The 19,035-nt window shown below is 41.3% G+C and overlaps 1 protein-coding gene across 2 annotated transcripts in view; it reads right to left on the minus strand.

Annotated features, from left to right (window-relative positions):
* Positions 1-1,249: 1,249 nt before the first annotated feature.
* The window catches only part of cib2 (calcium and integrin binding family member 2), a 147,649-nt gene continuing 129,863 nt past the window's right edge, over positions 1,250-19,035 (minus strand). For both annotated transcript variants that reach the window (XM_048520771.1, XM_048520772.1), the window contains 3 exons: positions 14,226-14,373; positions 8,537-8,732; positions 1,250-2,404 (listed from right to left, as the gene is read on the minus strand). In XM_048520771.1, coding sequence (XP_048376728.1) covers positions 2,383-2,404; positions 8,537-8,732; positions 14,226-14,373 — 366 coding nt within the window. In that variant the 3' untranslated portion in view covers positions 1,250-2,382. The remainder of the gene's footprint in view (positions 2,405-8,536; positions 8,733-14,225; positions 14,374-19,035) is intronic.

Consider the following 19,035-nt stretch of genomic DNA (forward strand, 5'->3'; position numbering starts at 1 on the left):
CAGGTCCTGCCCTAGTTTGCCTTCCCAAAATGCAACACTTCACATTTATCAAAATGAAGCTCCATCTGCTACTCCTTGGCCCAGTGGCCCATCTGATCGAGGCCCCGTTGTTCTCTGAGATAAGCTCTTTTGCTGTTCATTACACCACCTATTTTGGTATCATCTGCTAACTTACAAACTTTGCCTCCTATATTCACATCCAAATCATTTATAGAAAGCACAGAAACATTTCGCAGAAACAAGCTTTTGTGGTACAGACTTGATGGAGTAAAGGAGCTGTTCTGATTACAAAATCATGAGAGGCATGGAGAGGGTAAGTAGCAAAGGTGTTTTCCCCTGTGCATGGGTTTAAGGTATAAAAGGGACCTAAGGGGTTACTTTTTCACACAAAGGTTGCTGCGTGTATGGATGAGCTACCTGAGGAAGTGGTGGAGGCTGGTATGATTACAGTATTTAAAAGAGACTTGGATGACTTTAGGAATAGGAAGGGTTTAGAGGGTATGGACCAAATGCTGGCAAATGGGACTAGATTTATATGGAAACCAAAAGAACTGTGGATGCTGTAAACCAGGAACAAAAACAAGTTGCTGGCAAAGCCCAGCAGATCTAGCAGCATCTGTGAAGAAAAATCCGAGTTAATGTTTCAGATCTGTTGACCTTTCCTCAACCCTTTTCCAGCAACTTCTGCTTTTGTCGCTAGGTTTATGTCTGGTCGACATGGATGAGTTGAACCTAAAGCTCTGTTTCAATGCTGTATATCTCTGTGGCCGTATATGACGTAACTATATTATCCTATGTGATTTTCCGATTCTATGACATTCCACTTACCACAGAGGTGTGTAATAACTTCTCTGAACAGGTGATTAGAAAATATTCTATAACACAGTCCAGTTATAACACAGCAGGCCAAGCAGCATCATTCATCCAGCTCCACACTTTGTTATCTCGGATTCTCCAGCATCTGCAGTTCCCATTATCTCTGACTCCAGTTATAACACTGTTCTGCTATAACGTGGTTCTTTATTTGTGGTTTTGCTCTAATTTAGTTTCACCTTATGAACCTTAAAAGGCACATTATTGAGATATCCAATATGTGAAGAACTGAAGGTATTGGAATTTCTCAGCAAGGTTGAATTGTGCTTTGTTTTTGGATATGAGCTACACAATTAATGATGCTAGTGAAATGTGTAACACCAACTAAGAACACACTTGGAGCTGCCAGTTTGCTTCCAACTGTTTATTAAGACAACAAGCAACACAAAAGCCATCTCTTCAAAATATATCCTGAGGCTCTCACTGAGCCAGGAGACTGGAAAAGGAGATATCCGTGGACAACAAACAAACAGCACAATCATTTTAAAAAGGAGGAGGTGTGAAGTTTGGAACAATTAAGCAATACATGGGGAGATCCCAGAGGCAGATAAATCCAAGCAGTTTAGTAGCAGAGCCCTTCTACTGGACTGTATCACAGTCTCATGATTGTCATTGTGCACCAGTAATCAGATACCAGGATATAAAAACAATAGGGGCAGCAAGAGGGGGTGGGGAAGAAGGAAAAGTTCATGCAGTTTGATGCTGAAGATTGCATAGCTGGTCAGGAAATGGTCTTCGGTGTCTCCTTGCTCACTGTTTCACCAGTTCAACCCCATCCACTCCTAGTCTGCAAACATCGAGGCAAATTGACCCTCAAACAACGACACTGTGATTTCACAAAGAGTTGCTTTTGTTCTCGAGCGCTGATGGCTTTCTCAGGGGAGGCATGTACATAATCAAAAGGTCCAGGGAGCTTGCAGAGTCTGTCCATGATCGCACTGGTAACCGGTGTCTTCCAGGAGGAATGAGGCGAATGTGTCTCTCCAAATCAAGAAATCAACCTTGAGTTGTCATTAATACATCAGACAGCAAGCAATTACAAAACCACCATAGAAATATTTCTGTACTACCTTGATAAAGCGCCTTTGCCTGTCCTGATAGAAAATACTGATGTTTAAAGAGGTTTTAGCCCTAGTAAGTTTTCCTGTGCTTCCTGTGTGTATAAACTGAACCTTTCACTTTCATTATCTGCCTTGGCCTCCAGTAGAAAGTTCTGAAAGGTATAAGAGACAGGAGGTTGCTAGATGCTCTGGAATAGCCACGCCCAGGTATAGAATCGTGAACACTGGTTCCAAAGGCCTTCAAAAGTCAAATCACTGAGAGCTGACTGTGCCTGGCTCTCTGTTCACCAACAATTCAGGAAGCCCATTGCCCAGTCGTACAGACGAGAAGCAGAGACTTCATGTCTTCAGCCAAATGGGCTCCAAATCCAATCAAAGGGTCCAAAAGGTCATGGAATCAGGGGCAAGCCAGTCTCGATTTCCCACGTAGCCATCTCATTGCCTGCCTTCAGATACGAATGTGGAAAGTGCTGTAGAAATGGGACACAGAGAAAATGCAACTAGATAAGCAGCTCCAAATTTAAATGCGTCAATAAACAATCCCACTCATCTCCCCTTCCCTCTCTCCAATCCCCTCCCCTTCCCAAAACCATTCCAGACAGGCAAACCTAGTTGGAAGGTAAAATGTGTTAAAAATCAATCCAAGTTGAAGTTGCAATTTCGACCTGGTGTGATTGCAACCCACTGTGAAATAGCCCAAATAAATGATAGTTATATAGTCCTGCACTGTAAGCAGAATAAAAAAAACTAAGTTAATCTCTTACCATGCAGAAATAGGGTGAGACTTAATATCAGTCAGTTTGTATTTTGTGAGGGAATGAAAATTGTAAGTTTGAAACTGGTAGAAGAACCTATGGTGGTCTTCTCAGAGACTTGTGGCCAAATAAAGCAACCGTCAGATTATATTGGAAGTAATAGAATTGTAACCAAAAGGAGAACTGGGGTATCACAATAAAAAAAATGGAAAATGAAGATTCTACACTTGAGACTAACTAGTGCTGAGGAAATTTAAAACCTCGTTTCCAGAGGACTGTGGGAAACTTATGGTTTTTCTCCATGAAAGTAAGTAATGTAATAATTGGAATATATGAGAATTTTTGGGGGAAGGAAGAAGTGATCCTTAAGGCCTGGCATTTGTGGATGTATGCAACCATGCTAACATAATTATATTTGATTTGTTTAATTGTTTCTAGATGCAATGAAGTTTGTTCTGAAGAAGGGTTACTGGACTTGAAATATTAACTCTGCTTTCTCTCCACAGATGCTGCTAGGCCTACTGAATTTTTCCAGCAATTTCTGATTTTGTTGGAATAAAGTTTGAGCCTTCTGAAAAAAAATCAAGAAGCTTTGTGGTGTAGTTCTATTAATTAAAATAAGGTTTTCAGATTTCACTTTAAATCTTAATGTGTTCAGGAGGGTGACCACCTAACCCCTACAGGGGATTGGGAGCCCACAGTCTGGAAAGTAATTAAGTCCGTAAAGATTTTCCTAGCAATGGGAGGTGTGCAAGACAGGTCTAAAGATCACAAGTCCTTCACACTTTGTGCCAGGGCAGGAGTGTGCAGTCAGGAAAACTATGTTGTGTAATTTCCATGTAAGTGAGACCATTACAGACCAATTTGGAGCATGGATCAGCATCAATTTCTGGAACGATTTACAAAGCAATTTCGTACAAGTCCAATATATGCAGCCTTGCAGAGCAGATTAGAGAGTGCCAAATCACATTGCTAATGCCACCATTAAGCTAGTCAGAGACTCTCAGAGTTATAATTTAGCATGTTAAAATGAAATGCCTTGCAGCCACAGAGGATTCTAAAGCTCTTCTGTTCACATCCTGTCCCACAATAACATTGCCTTTTGCTCAGTAGGCTCAAGTGAGTCTAGCTGAATAAACAATCAGTATTATATGAAAAAGAATTTTGATTTATCAAGTAAAAACAGAGGAAAAACTCAGCAAGTCTGGCATCATCTATGAAGAGAAACAATTAATATTTTGAGTCTAATATGACTCTTCTTCAAATTACATATTTTATATCTGTTCCTCTGATGCTGCTGAACCTGTTGTGTTCCTCCAGGTCTACACTGTGTTACCAATTTTGGTGTTGTCAGCAATTCTGTTTTTCTGAATTCCATGTGCTTTAACCTTTTATGTGCAATCAGTTTTAATTAAAAGTGAGAAAATATTTACCATGCAATGCAAAGTAACTTTTCTATTAACAAATCTGACTTATAGGGATAAAATGCCACACTAGTACAGGTGAATTGACTTGTGCTAATTTCCAGGAAGACTTTGTCAATTTTTTTATTTGGAAGAGAAACCAAAAGTCACAGGTCAGTTGTAAATATCACTATGAGTTCAAGATATCTTGATTTGTTGTTAGTAGCGATTGAAAGATTCAAGACTGTTGGAAATTGCTGTTACCATTCATTAGGTCAGGTTCAAAAGACTTAGTTGCATGATCTGAATGACCAAGTTGTGAGTAATTGTCTAACAAAGCAATAGTTATTAACCATATCTTACTGAAACTTGCACAGCAAGGATAAAGTTGATCTCCTGACAGCTGAGGATACTGGCAGAGGGAGATGTATAATATTGTTAAGCGTTTAGATCAAATAAATAGAAATTGGTTCCATGTCTGAAGGCTTGATAAATCAATTGGTCCATAATTAACTTAATTCATGTTGATTGACCAAAGATCAAAAGGCATTGTGAGAAAAAGCACTTCTACAATAGTGGTTGGGATTTGGAATCCACTTCCTTTCTGATAAGGTGGTGTATACTGATTTAAATTAGTACTCAAAAGGAAATTATATAAATATTTGGAGGGAAAAAAAAGAAAGAACAATTTGGCTGGGAGTGAGTTGTTGTAGGATTGACTGGATTTGTCTTTGAAAGAACTGGCACCACAGTCAATGGGCTGAATGGCTTCCTTCAATACTGTACAATTCTATTCTATAAGACACAGTATATCACAAAGATGTTTAATGGAAGCTTTTGACAATTAAAAAGGCAAAAAGTAATCCTCTTTCCAAATCTGCCAGACGTGATATCAATCAAGCAGACTGGATGGTGTCAAGCTTCTTGAGTGTTGTTGGGGAATTGCATCACATCCTTTTCTTGTGTTTTGTAGATTTTGGATAAGCTTTTTGAAAGGCAAGAGGTGAGTTACTCGCTCCAGGATTCCCAGCCTCTGATCTGCTTGTGTATCCATTGTATGTGTAGACCTCAATTCAGTTTCTGGTCAATGGTAACACCCAGAATATTGATACTGAGAGATTCAGCAATTTCATTGGATGTCAAGGGGTGAAGTACAGATTCTCTTTTTCTGAAAATCATCATTACCTGGTACATGTGTGACCTGAATCTTACCTGTGACTTGTCAGCCCAAGCCTGGATATTGACCAGATCTTGGTGTATTTGGACATGGACTGCTTCGGTAACTGAGGAGTTGCAAATGATGCTGAACTTTGTGCAATTATCAGTGAGCATCCCCACTTCTGACCTTATGATGGAGGTCATCAATGAAGCAGCTGATGATGGTTGGGCCTAGGATCCTACTCTGAAGAACTCCTGTAGAGATGTCCTGGAGCTGAGATAGCTGACCTACAGCAGGCTCAACCATCTCTATGTCTGCTAAACGGAACCCAGATCAGCATAGAGTTTCCCCTCAATTAATTTTGCCAGTGTTCCTGGACACACCCCTCAGTCAAATGCAGCCTTGCTGTTAAACTGAACAAAAGGGTTACAGTGGGGTTAAAGTGGCCATCAGAATTCCCCATGCGACTCTCAGTAGTGAATTCAGGAAAATCAAGCTAATTTTATTTTCTATTTAGAACTAAAGCAATTGAAGTTGTAAATAATATTTGTTAAGAGAGATCAGTGATATATTTCTGAATAGATCAATGCACATTTAAGAAAGAATCAATGTGTATTTATAAATGGGTCAAGTATGTATTGTCAACAGGGCAGAGCAAATTTATGAATGGATCAATTATTTATTTATGAATGATTCTATGCACACACACACACATATATATATTTACAAATGTGTCAGCCATATGTTATGAATGGATCAATACATATTACTGAATGGATCAATCAAACATTATGAACGTGCCTGTGAATGGTAATGTACACCATTTTGTCGTGGAGCACAGGTAGGGAGAAGCAATGTTTTTACATTTCAGATAGATCTCTGTAATTTGAAATTGGCATGACTACACTTCACTTTGTGTGAAAAATCCCAGCTTCTTACTTGGCTTTCCATCATTTCAGAAATTAAGGTTCTAGTGGCTGCTCCTATATCCTGAATGAATCTTAATTGTCTCCAATCAAGAGGGAACTCAAAACGTTCTCACTTCCTAGTCAAGAAGGTAGACGTGGCTAGGATTGGATTAGAACAGCAAACAAAATTACCACGAGGATTTGTACCCACGGGAATTTCCAAATTGAAAGAGTTAAGTGTCAATTGTTTTCAATTCATCCAGCTGCTAAACAAGCTGCTAAATAATTGGAGGTCTTCCCAGTTAATGAAACACAGTGTCTCCTTGACTAACTTATGGAACATGTTGGGGGAAACGGTAGATCTATTAACTTGGCTTGGGAACAATGGCTGTTCTTATACAACAGAATTAACATAAAGAAAAGCCCAAAAACTGATCCATAGATAACAAAACTAGGTTTGTGGAATCATAGAGATGGAACCACTGTAGAAGAGATGGGAATAGTGGTTAATAACTTGATCAAGATGTATATTTAGGAATTCAGCTTTTATAAACTGGCCAGTGATTGTTTAGGAATAGGTGAGCTGTTTTCTTAGGAGTTGCATCAATGTGCATTTCAGAATAGAGTAACCAGAAAGGATAGATGCACATAACAAGTCAGAGTTGGAGGGCTGAAGGATATAGCTGGGTATATAATCAGTGTAGCCATACAGCAGAGCAAAACGTAGGGAGAGAGGGTGGTAGAGGGTTGTCGGGTGGAATCTCCAGCTCTCCTCAGTGCAATAAGTGTGTTTAATTCAGCAAGATAGTAGTTTACCCAAACCCCAGCAAACTACTCAACTACTCAGGAATCAGGTTCTCTAAGTGGGAAGGCCCATGGTTGATCTTCCCTTCCCACCACCAACTGGGGCCTTAAAGAGACCAATTAGGGAGCACTAAAGGCTCTTGAGTTGGTGCCACTGGGACTGATGCAGCTGCAGGCGAGGCTGTTATAATGTGGAGTTTACAGATGGAGGTTTCAGGGTCCCTCAATCCAAGAATCTCAGCCCCTGATCGAGAGACTGGACATCAGGAAGTGAGGAGAGACACCTGCTGAGATCCATCTCCCTAAGCCCTGGCCCCTGTCCTTCCAGCAACAGCCTACCACCTTTCTACCTGCCAGCTCAAGATTCTATCGGAGTGCGGTAAATTCAACAGAAGCCTAATACAAAGTGTTAGCAGACAGGGAGCTAACAGCCTTATCCTCAGTTCTGGACAATATTGCAAAAGTCCTTCCCATAAGCCTTATGTGGCCAATTATTGACTAGCTCGTACCTATTCCTGCCTGGCTCATAATTTTTTTTGCTCTAGGCAAGATGGGGAAGTGGCAGCCCAGTAAATCAGCAATGTTAGACTTTCAATCTGATACGTTAGAGAATGTCCCTCAATATACAATCATTTGTGCAGGAATGGGGTATGACCATTGGCCAGAGGGATATTCTATTGCACTTGCTTGGCCCCCACTCCTGATGCCCAACCCCAGAAACCAGAACCACTTTCTCCATCTTTCCCTGTTACCACAGGTCTCATGATCTTGGTTATCTTTCGAGCTGCAGCCTTGGTCCTTGTGTTGGTACTACCGAGTGCGGGACCCCCATCCACTTCCCATACCAAAACACACTTCATTCATTCCCACACTAACCCCATTACCCATCCACACACTAGCCGTGCCTTCCCATACTTGGACCAGCTCCTTTCCTCCCTTCTCCGTCCCAGAACCAGCGCTTCCTCCTGACTCCACACCAATCCCACCCCAAAACCCCATCCCCACTCCAGATTCTCCCCTCTCCTCCAAATCCCTTTTCATCCCTGCACCAGCCCATCTTCCCCATTCCTGAACAGCATCTCCCTGTTTCCCCTATCCCCACATGAGCCCTTCCCAACTCCCCTCATCCTTGCACCAGTCCCTCCACATCCCTACACCATCCCTCTCCCATTTCACACTAGCCCTTCATTCATCACTGCACCATCACCTTCCCATCCCACTTCCTCCCCCTTCCCATTCCCTTATTTCCACACCAGCACCTCCTCTGACCAGCGGCACCCACCTCCCCACACCAGCCCCTACCCCTATCACCGCTGCATCCTCTCCCCATCCCTCCCCCATCACTGCACCATTCCCTCCCCTATCCCTTTCAAAGGTGAAAGTACTTACACTGAACCATGTAATCTGTGTTCAACATTTACTCTAATTTTGAAATAGGATACATGCAAAGTCTTGCAGCCTTCAGAAACAGTCTGCTATGTAATCTAGATTCATTATTCTCCCTCATGGTCTTTCGCTGATTTTGAAGTACTGACTGAAGTGTCAGAAAGTTGCTTTTCTTATCCTGACCTACCTGAGGAAATCGGGTGCTTTGCCAATCATATTCTCAAAATCCGGGTAGTTAAGCTTCCCATCACCATCCAAATCAGCTTCTTCGATCACTTTCTCACAGACCAGGGTCACCTCTTCGGGTGCGAGCTCCTCCCGGGTCAGCTTATTGAGAGTCTTCTCCAGGTCAGATTTGCAGATGAAATTGTCCGTGTTGAAATCTTTTGGAGAGAAAAGCAATACATTGTGTCGATAACAAGGTGTAGAGCTGGATGAACACAGCAGGCTAAGCACCATCAGAGGAGCAGGAAAGCTGATGTTTCAGATCGAGGCTTCTGAAGAAGGGTCTTGACCCGAAACGTCAGCTTTCCCGCTCCTCTGCTGCTACTTGGCCTGCTGTGTCCATCCAGCTCTATACCTTGTTATCTCAGATTTTCCAGCATCGGCAGGTCCTACTATCTCTGTAACATTGTGTAGATGTACAGACAGATAGAAATAATGAATAGGAAAAGCTCAATCATCCATGAAGCCTACTCCACACTCACAACGGTTGGTGCTTTGTGATTAGCTACCAGCCAGCTCTCCCCACCATTCCCTTCATAGGTGGATAAACACTGGCGGTGCAAAATATCCTGGAGAATTTCCCTATTATTCCCATAATCCAGGTGATCACTTTAGATAGTTAATCAACTTTCCCACTATTTAACAGAGATCTCTGTCCTAGTCAAGAACTGTTCTGTCTCCTTCTTGAAGAATTAACTGTTATGACTAATAGTGGCTAAATTCATTTTGAAGTAAAGGACCGCACTAAAGCCTATCCTGACTCTGACCGTCTCTCTGTCAGACAGTAACCCAGGAGAAGTCAGCCACTTAATTTCATTTGGGGGGGAAAACCAAACAAAAAAAGGCAAAAAAAAAAGATAAACTTACAAACTTGTGACAGATGCAATTAACAAAGTAGAGTTTGGTATTGGCAGACAAGCTGGAGTTGGGCAAAAAGGAGAGGTATTTGCAGCAGCAGCTTGACATTTACCATTGCCAGAGATTTGGCTAAAGAAATGTTTGCAGCTTAAACATGAAAAGGAAATGACACAGTTTGAATTATAATGGAAAAAAACACAAGGGGAGAAAGTGTTTTTTAACATCACAGGTTGGAACTGAACACATAAAGTGGACTTAAAATAGCCGAGAGATAGGTAAAAAGTAGGAGTACCGATGTAGGCAGTGATGGAGAACACCTCCTTCATCGCTTAGACCCAGTGGGGATCTGTTTAAATATGTCCAAGCATCACCTAATTCGACAAGGAGGGTTTAAAAGCCTTTTCCATTTCATTTAAGAAAATAGCTAAACAAAGGAAATAGCTGGTGACTATGTGGGTTTTGTTGATCCAAATAAAGTTGCTAGATAGTGAGGTATTTGTATCACTGTCAGAGAAAGTATCTGGTGAATGTGAGGAGGTGACAAAAAAAATCTTAAACGCATATGAGCTAGTACCAGAAGCCTACAGACAATGTTTTAGGAATTTAAGGAGGGAAACTGGTCAAACTTACATTTAGTTTGAAAGGATCAAACAGAATAATTTTGATAGATGGACAAGAGCATTGAAAATAGATCAGACATATGATGCTCTTAGAGACAATTATTTTGGAAGAGTTCAAAAATTCACTTCCTGAAGTTGTGACAATCCATGTGGAAGAGAGAGTTAAGATTAGTAACAAAAATGGCAGATGATTATGAGTTAGTTCATAATTCAATGTTTGGCTTCCAACATCAATTTCAATCTGTGAGAGATAGAAACTGAGGAGCACAGAAAACCTCAGGTGGTAAGGGAAAAGGAAATATCATTGAAGATATTAAAGTTAGGTGTTTTCACAATAGTGAAGTCTCAATGTTGGTTTAGAGAAAGCACTGGAAAGAGATGCGGGAAATAGGATAAGCCAATGAGTTTTGTTGAATTGGTAAAGCAAACCACAATGGAAACTAAAAAGCTGCACCAAAATGCACAAGGGCTTGGTTGAGAGGAAAGTGCTAGATCTCTTTACAGAGTTTACCTGATTGGTTAAGGTTTATTCATGTGGACCAGAAGGAGTAAATTCAAGTTAAAAGCTACAAGAACAAGTCAATCCTTAGTGAAAGATGAGAAGATATGTAATTCAGATGCCAGAAACTGTGGTAATTTGTGGAATTCATAGTAAGAACAGCAGTGTTTGTTATATGAAGTGAGATTGGAGGGTCCAGTGAAAAGTGGTGAAGTGGTAGTAGAAATAATAAAACATTCTTTGTTCTGAAAATACAGTACCTTGGTGAGGATCCAGTTGGATCACAGCTGGGAGTGATGTCTACAGTGGTTAAAAAGCCAATGGAAAATCAAACAACTGAAGTGTTATATTTTGGGATTTTCCTGCGTGGTAACATGGTCACAAAGCCACAGGTTGAAGCAGGAGCAAAATCAAAGAGTAAAGATAAGGAAGGTGAAGTTTAATTCCAAAAACTATGTTCGATCAAATGGCTGAGAAAAATACAAGAAACAGGTTGCGGACAAAGTAGATTTTTTTTAGTTCAGGGAAGCCAGCTGAATTACAGCAGAAAGCTGAAAAACAATAGGAATTGTATCAAAAAGCTTACATAGAAGAATCTGAGTGTATCCCAGAATGTTACTATCTTAAATATGAAGTCTTGATGAGGACATGGAGACCATCGTGTATTCAGGCAGATGGGAAATGGGCAGAAGTTCATCAAAGGTAATATTGGTGAGTTATAGAAAATAGGTGATGCAGATAACACTTGAGGTACCAGAAGGAGATCACTTAGGAGTAAGAAAACCTCAAGCCAAAATGCAAAATGCTTTTCTATTGGCCTAGATGATATATGGATGTGGTTGAATTCAGCTAGTCATGTCACACTGTCAGCTTAAAGGAAAACCTCAGACAGTAGTCTAGACTATCTTCTTAATATATTTTGAGGGGGTTTAGTCTGGTCCATAACTGCAACTACAAGTAGAATATTTTTTATCACAGTTGAGGATTCTGTTACACAGTGAATTCCACTCTAACTCCTTCCAATGAGTAGTAAAAACAGAGTGCAGAAATTTTGATAAACTTGCGCTGTGAATCCCAAGTGAATGTAATTTATGAACAGCACGTTCAATATCACAGCTCAGATTGAAAAGGAGCCCATTGATAGATACGTGACTATATTAACATAGCTCACATATCTTGTGAATTCAGGCACCTGAAAGATGATCCTGTCAAAGATACAATTATCTTAGGAATGAGAGATCCTACCATGACGGTGCAACTGCTAAGAGAAAGGTATCTAACTCTCAAAGAAGTTATGAATAATGCACAGAAGCTCTGAGCTTGTAGATCAACAGCTACAGCATTTACACAGGAGGACAGAGGAGTTTGTCCATGATGTGGGGAAAATCCCAGGCCTGCACATTCCTTGATAAGCAGTTTAGACCTACCCACTGTGTCGAAACGCGGTCTATACCTTTCAAGTGCAAAAATGTGGAGGAAAGCAATAACTACTTATAGAAAGACCAACCAAAAAAAACAAAGTCCCTGGACAAATTACAAATAGTGTGGTCATCACAGAAGACAAAAGAAAGTACACCAGGCATCAGGAAACAATGCTTTATCTTCAAGAAGCTAAACTATTCTACATGCAAGTGTTTAGCTAAGAAGTAGACCAAAAACCATAAAGGTAATAACCACAAAGATATCAAGGCAATGATTTGTTTAAATTAATTGTGGCACCAGAGAGATTGTTGAATGAAGCTTTGTACAATTCAATCAATACCTTCGAGCAGGTTGACAACATCAAATCGCGAGGAGTAAAATGAAAACAGTTATAATGAAAACAGCTAAGTGAGATAATCAAATTAATACAAAATGCTGGGTAGACACTAGTGCTTCCTGAAACATTATGAGCTTTAAGGAACTATGTGAAGTTACAACAGATGGGAATCCAAGAGTGAAACCTTTGAAGGTAAAGTTGTGATGGAACACAGTAACTCTGCGATGGAATGATGCTCAGTCTGACAGGATAAATTAATCTGAGAGCCCAATGCTTGGCAAGATGTACAATCCAGAATTCCACATCTCAGCAGAAGTAAGTCAAAAGCTAAACCCCCCAGAAGGTATTGACACTGTTTCATAGGCCAGATCAACTGATAGACAGACAAAGAGACAATACAAGTCAGAGAGGATCTGATTGCCAAAACAATGAAATCTTGAAGCTGAAGTCACAAAATTACATGATTGCATTGTCAGACACAGGAAATGCAACTGAATGAAAGATGTGTTTAAGGCAACAGTGTTGTACAGATCAGTAAAGTCAGCTGAGAAGACTTTGAAATTGAATTATTATTCCAACCAGCAGATGTTGGATAAAAAGCCAACAACCTGCATGTGTGCCATCACAAAATCCAACCACTTTAAAGATTATGTGTGCCATGTGTGTAGAGACCAAAAGAAACAGAGTAACTAGAGTAATGAACACTTTGCAGAGGTGGAATGGAGTAATGAACAGGAAATCAGTTGTTTGTAAATTGGACAAAGTGGTTACTACATAGCCTAAAATAACTGTGCAACCTAAAATAAATTTATGTGCACTAAAAAGATGTTTGGATGGAAATTGCATTAATTGTCACAGTTATGTGACCTCTGCCATGAGATACTCACTAGAGGCAGTCATCTTACAATCAGTTCAATAATGACAAAGCACAAACTAGGTAAGGTGAGACTGGATCAGTCAGGGATACATTCACTGAAGTTTAGAAAAATGATGAGGGGGATCTCAAAAAAACCTATAACATTCTAACAGGACCAGACAGGGTAAATACAGGAAGGGTGTTCCTAATGACCGGGCATTAAGAACAAGGGAACACTGTCTAAGGATATGGGTTAGGCCATTTAGGACTGGGATGAGGAGATATTTCTTCACCCAGAGAGTGGGGGGCCAGTGGAATTCTCTGAGACAGGAAGTGTGTGAAGCCAAAGAACTGAATGTTTTCAAGAAGGGTTAAATATAGTTCTTGGGACTAAAGGGATCAAAAAGGACGAGGAGAAAATGAGAACAGGTTATTGAGACGGCTGATCAGACATGGTCAAGTTGAATGATGAAACAGGCTCAAAAGGCCATATGGCCTAGTCCTGCTCCTATTTTTTATGTTCCTATGTTTCTAAACATGTCCTGTGAACTCTGAACATAAGCCTCCTCCCACAGTACTTCAGGGGGACGTGCAGGAAGAGCCCTCCATCCCAGGGCTCCTTCCAGAGTTACTCATTTTGCAAAATACTGACTGCCCCAGGTCCCCACACACTGCAGTCAACTTCCCACTAACCCTTCAGATGTTTTGGTCATGAATTCAGCCAACTGATGAGGTCAATCCATTAAAGTTGACCAGATTTTCTGTTGGCTCAAGGTAGGCTGAATTCTCATCCAGAATGTTATTCCCTGTCGGAGAGACAAGACAGTTCTTCTTCAGACTAACTCTATAAGAAATTATTTGCAAGAACAGAATCTGAAGCATGAATGCTACAAAATTTGTGATGATTTTAAATCTACTTTAAACGAGAAGAACGGTTACGTCTTTCCAGAATCAACTTTCGGGTTTTGTGTTTCTGATTGTCCCCTTATAGTTTCTGGGTCTGTCTTGTTCTGCTCTACACACGATTCATTCAATAAATGAAGGAACTGATTATTGTACCATAGATTTTGAAGGCATAGATAGCTTTGAGCTCTCTGGGAGCCATTTCACTAAGCACCGAGAACATGTCCACAAAGTCATTAAAGCTCAGATTCCCAGCACCATCCTCCGAAAAGGTCTTCACTATTTGTTCCTTGAATGGATTCTCCTGTGAAAACAAACATGTTGGGTTTTTAAACAAAAAGAAACACTTTGCATTTGTCTCTCCCCAACATCCCCCATGATATTCCTTACTGGGTGTACTCTGAAAGGGTTAAACATCCAATTCTTTTCTCTCACTAGCCTCACAGTAATCCTTCACAAGTGTTAATATCCCGTTCTCATTCCTCATTACAGACCCACAGCATCGTAATAACAACTAATTCTGTTGTGAAGGCTGATGGAAAACATTCAGCATGTGAGATACATTCAAAATCGCAACATGTCCTGAAGCCCAATTCCTTGCAGATGATTTTTTTTTAGAAGCAATAAAACTTAAAAATGTAAATTCAAGGAGAAATAAATTAAGTAAAGGAGCATTACCCCTGCATTCACCTTCACAGCAAGTAATTAAATTAAACATAATCTTCAATATGTAGGGCTGAATTTTACAGATTTTTGACTAAGTATCAGTAACATTGAGTCTTTTGGAGGGTACCTCGCTGAGAGGCCAGGCGAGATTGCTCACTATATCTTATCAAATTTTCACTATGCACCCAACCCTCTGGTGTCCTTCATGTTCAATTCTATTCCAATCTTATCACATGCTGTTCCTGGAACAACTTGCCCTTCAGCCAATATCTGCCAAAAGACCAGCATTCCCTATGCCAACATCATCTTTGCGAGGCCACTGTGCAACCCAACAAGTAATCCAGTGTTGCTATGCACTAGTGGCACAGCAGCTGCACTGTCCACGGCACATAGTCAGCATGCTGGCATTCCCTCACACATAGAGCCCCATTCTCTCACGCTAGCTATTGTTTAACCCCCAACTCACACAGTTTACCTGTCCTTACCGACATCTTGTGGAAGCAGCCTTGCTAAGTCACTGCTACCCAGTCTCCAATGCTCACTGGACATCTGCAGCATGGATAGCTGGTAGCCCAGAAGGGAACATCACAGACAGGCAAGCAAACATGAGCTTTCATTTGCAGGTAACAAAGGCATTGGTAGCTGCAGACCAAGCGCACAATGCTGACCAAATGCAATTGCTATTTAATGTCCCATGCTGGTCTACTGTACCCTGCTGTCATTGACTGCAGAAAGTTATCAATCAGGTCCTGTCTGGCTTGCAGTGCCCAATGCAGCTGAGCTCTGTAATACACAAGGATAGCTTCCTCTTCTCCATGTCTTCATCATCCTCCACGGAATATTGCTCCCACTTCCCCAGTTCCTCAACATCCAGCACATCACATTATTGCCTGCTCCAGAGTACAACCTCCCAGGCCAGCAAACTTAGTCCAGACAATACACAAGCCCCCCACATCCCCACCAACAACCTCCACAGGCCCTGTCCCAGCAGTGGATCCATATTTCCTGGGTTACATCCAATTTGGGGACTGGACAATTTCCACCAATTGGAGCAAGTTCCTTAGCAAGAGACAAGATTGTAATTGATACGGAGACAGTAGGAACTGCCGATGCTGGAGAATATGAGATAACACGTGTGAGGCTGGATGAACACAGCAAGCCAAAGTTATTATTAGGCTTGGACTCTGTCAGTTAGATCATTCAGTGGGTAACTCCATGGACAGAAGTTAATGCTCTCTGCAAGGCATCCTCATGCTCCATTTCCACCTGTGAACCTGTTAAGTCAGGGGTGTCAAGGCTCTTAGACAGCCATTCAATTGGGCAATTATCACTGACAATGCAGTTGTCACACTTGTAGCCTGACAAACTCACCCTCTCATGTTTGCCTTAGAAATCCCAGAAGCTGGGGTGGGTGTTCCTAATTCAAAAACAGTCAGTGCCTTATCAAGGGTTCATTATCAAGATGGGTGGAGGGTGCTCTGAAAGCCATGTCCTCCACACCCCCCACTCCTAGTCCTGACCCAACTTGCAACCTCTACACCACCATTCATTCTCCTGGTGCTGGGGTTCCCTCGGCTTCTCTGCCAGCGATTAGCTGGCAGCAAACACCACTCCACCAGTGATTGGCTGGCAGCAAACACTACTCCCCCATTAATTGGCTGGCAGCAACAAATGCTCCCCACTAATTGGTTGGTATTTGCCAGGGCAATATCTTCAACCTCAGGAACACAGATCCCTCAGGGGTCTCAAGGGATCTTAATACACAGGCCTTCCTCAAACATGACAGGGCTGTCTCCAATTCAGATACATAGAGGCGGCGGTGAAGTTGGTTCCCGTGTGAGTTCAGGCAGCATCAGCAGCTGCTGCATCGGTGAGGTGGGCCCAGAGTGGACTCGTGGCAGGGGTGGAGTCAGTAGAGTTTGGAGCCAGTTTGGTACCCGGTAGCATTTGGTGACATCTATATCAGTGTACTCATAGCAGCAAGGGTGTTGGTGAAGATGAGGTCGTGCCAAAGAGTGATAACTTTCGATCCACCGGCAGTGTGGCAAAGGGAATTTGTGCCTGGCCACCAGGCCTGGACTATGTCAGAGCAATTCACACAAAGGACTGTAAAGTTGGGTACTTACTTTATTTCTTCACTTTTCTGCCTTCATATTCTGTTCCAGTTTATTTTTCTGTGTTTTAAAATGGTGCTGGTGAGTGGAAAATCTATTCAACATTTTTCACTGTATATTGTAACAAGATACACATGACAATTAATAAATCAAATATTTAACCTTTGCTCAAAAGACTGGAATACACAAGATCTAGGCTTAGATGATGCTGAGTGCATTCAGGCAGTGGTAAAAAGTTAGCAAGGGGAAAAAGGACATGTAGAGAAACTTGTTTACTCAGAGTTGTTAAGACTTGGAATGTCTTTGAATTAGGAACACCCACCCCAGCTTCTGGGATTTCTAAGGCTAACATGAGAGGGTGAGTTTGTTACCAGAAAAGGACAGAATGTGCAAGTGTCGTATTGTGCTGAGGAACCATAAAAGTGCTGGGAAATTCAATAAAAGAACAAACTTAAAGGCTGTTTATCTTCATGTACAAAGCATTCAGAACAAGGTAGTCGAATTGACGGCACAAATACAGGTAAATGAATATGATCTCTTGTTAGCTCCATGACGTAATAGTCATAGTCACAGGGATATATAGCACAGAAGTAGACCCTTCAGTCCAACTCGTCCATGCTGATCAGATATCCTCAATTAATTTAATCCCATTTGTCAGCATTTGGCCCATATCCCTCGAAGCCCAACCTATTCAAAAACACATCCAGATGCTTTTTAAATGTTGTAATTGTACCAGCCTCCACTATTTCCTCTGATAGCTCATTCCACAAACACACCATACTCTGTGTGAAAAAGGTACCCCTTAGGTCCCTTTTATGTGTTTCTACTCTCACTTTAAACTTATGCTGTTTGGTTTTGGAGAGTGGGAAAAGACCTTGTCAATTTACCCTATCTATACCCTTCATGATTTTATAAACCTCAAAAAGGTTACCCCTCAGGCTCCAACCCTTCAGGGAAAATAGCACCAGCCTATTTAGCATCTCCCTACAGCTCAAACCCTCCAACCCTGACAACATCCTTGTCAATCTTTTCAGAACCCTTTCAAGTTTTTGCTCTAGTGAACTATCCCTAATGCACTTTATGAAATCATTGTTGTAGATACCCTTTACAATTTGATTAATGCAAGTAACATGAATATTAAAGTCACGCCAATGTATTGCTCTATACTTTTTACATGCTCCTATTATTTGATGATTGATAACTTTCCCATCCCTCCTGTCTCTGAAAGCTCAAACATTCCTCAATGTTAAATTCCCTATTTTGAGATCATATTCATTTACCTGTATTTGTGCCGTCAATTCGACTACCTTGTTCTGAATGCTTTGTACATGAAGATAAACAGCCTTTAAATTTGTTCTTTTATGGAATTTCCCTGCACTTTTATGGTTCCTCAGCACAATATGACACTTGCACATTCTGTCCTTTTCTGGTAACAATCAGTTCCATCACTAATCTGTTACCCTACCTTCTCCTTTACCTTTGATTTTATAATTTTCCATGCAACTGAAACCTTCCCCCACATTATTTAATTTAAGATGCTACCTACAGCCCTAGATATGTAATTCGTCAAGACCCTGGTCCCAGCATGATTCAAGTGGAGCCCATCCCATGAACAGCTCTCGCCTTCCCCGGTACTGGTGCCAATACCCCATGAAGTCAAACCTGTTCCTCCCACACCAATCTTTGAGCCACACATTTATCTCTTTGCTCTTGTTTACCCTGTACCAATTAGCTCATAACTCAGGTAGCAATCCAGAGGATATTATCTTTCTACTTCTGCTTTATAACTTGGCCTTTTACTGGTCATATTCCCTCCGTATATTCTACTTACATGGACAACGGCAGCTGGATCCTTCCCTTTCTAGTCCGAGTTCCTCTGCAGCCCGGATAAGAAGTCCTGAACTTGGGCACAGACAGGCTACATAGTCTTGGAACTCTCAATCCTGGCCACAGAGAACAGTGCCTATTCTGCTGACTATATTGTCATCTTCCCAACAGACCCCATTCTCCCCAAAGGGAGCAAAAATTTCAAACCTGTTAGACAAGTTCAATGCCTGAAGCTCCTTCAGCACTCTCTCCTGGATTCCTCTACCTGCCTCTTTTGTAGTCACATGCTCCTGTTCCTAACTACTGATTTGATTTAAGTTGATTTATTACTGTCACACGTACCAAGCTAGAGTGAAAAG

The sequence above is a fragment of the Stegostoma tigrinum genome, chromosome 36, assembly GCF_030684315.1.
Source record: "Stegostoma tigrinum isolate sSteTig4 chromosome 36, sSteTig4.hap1, whole genome shotgun sequence".
Lineage (NCBI taxonomy): Eukaryota > Metazoa > Chordata > Chondrichthyes > Orectolobiformes > Stegostomatidae > Stegostoma > Stegostoma tigrinum.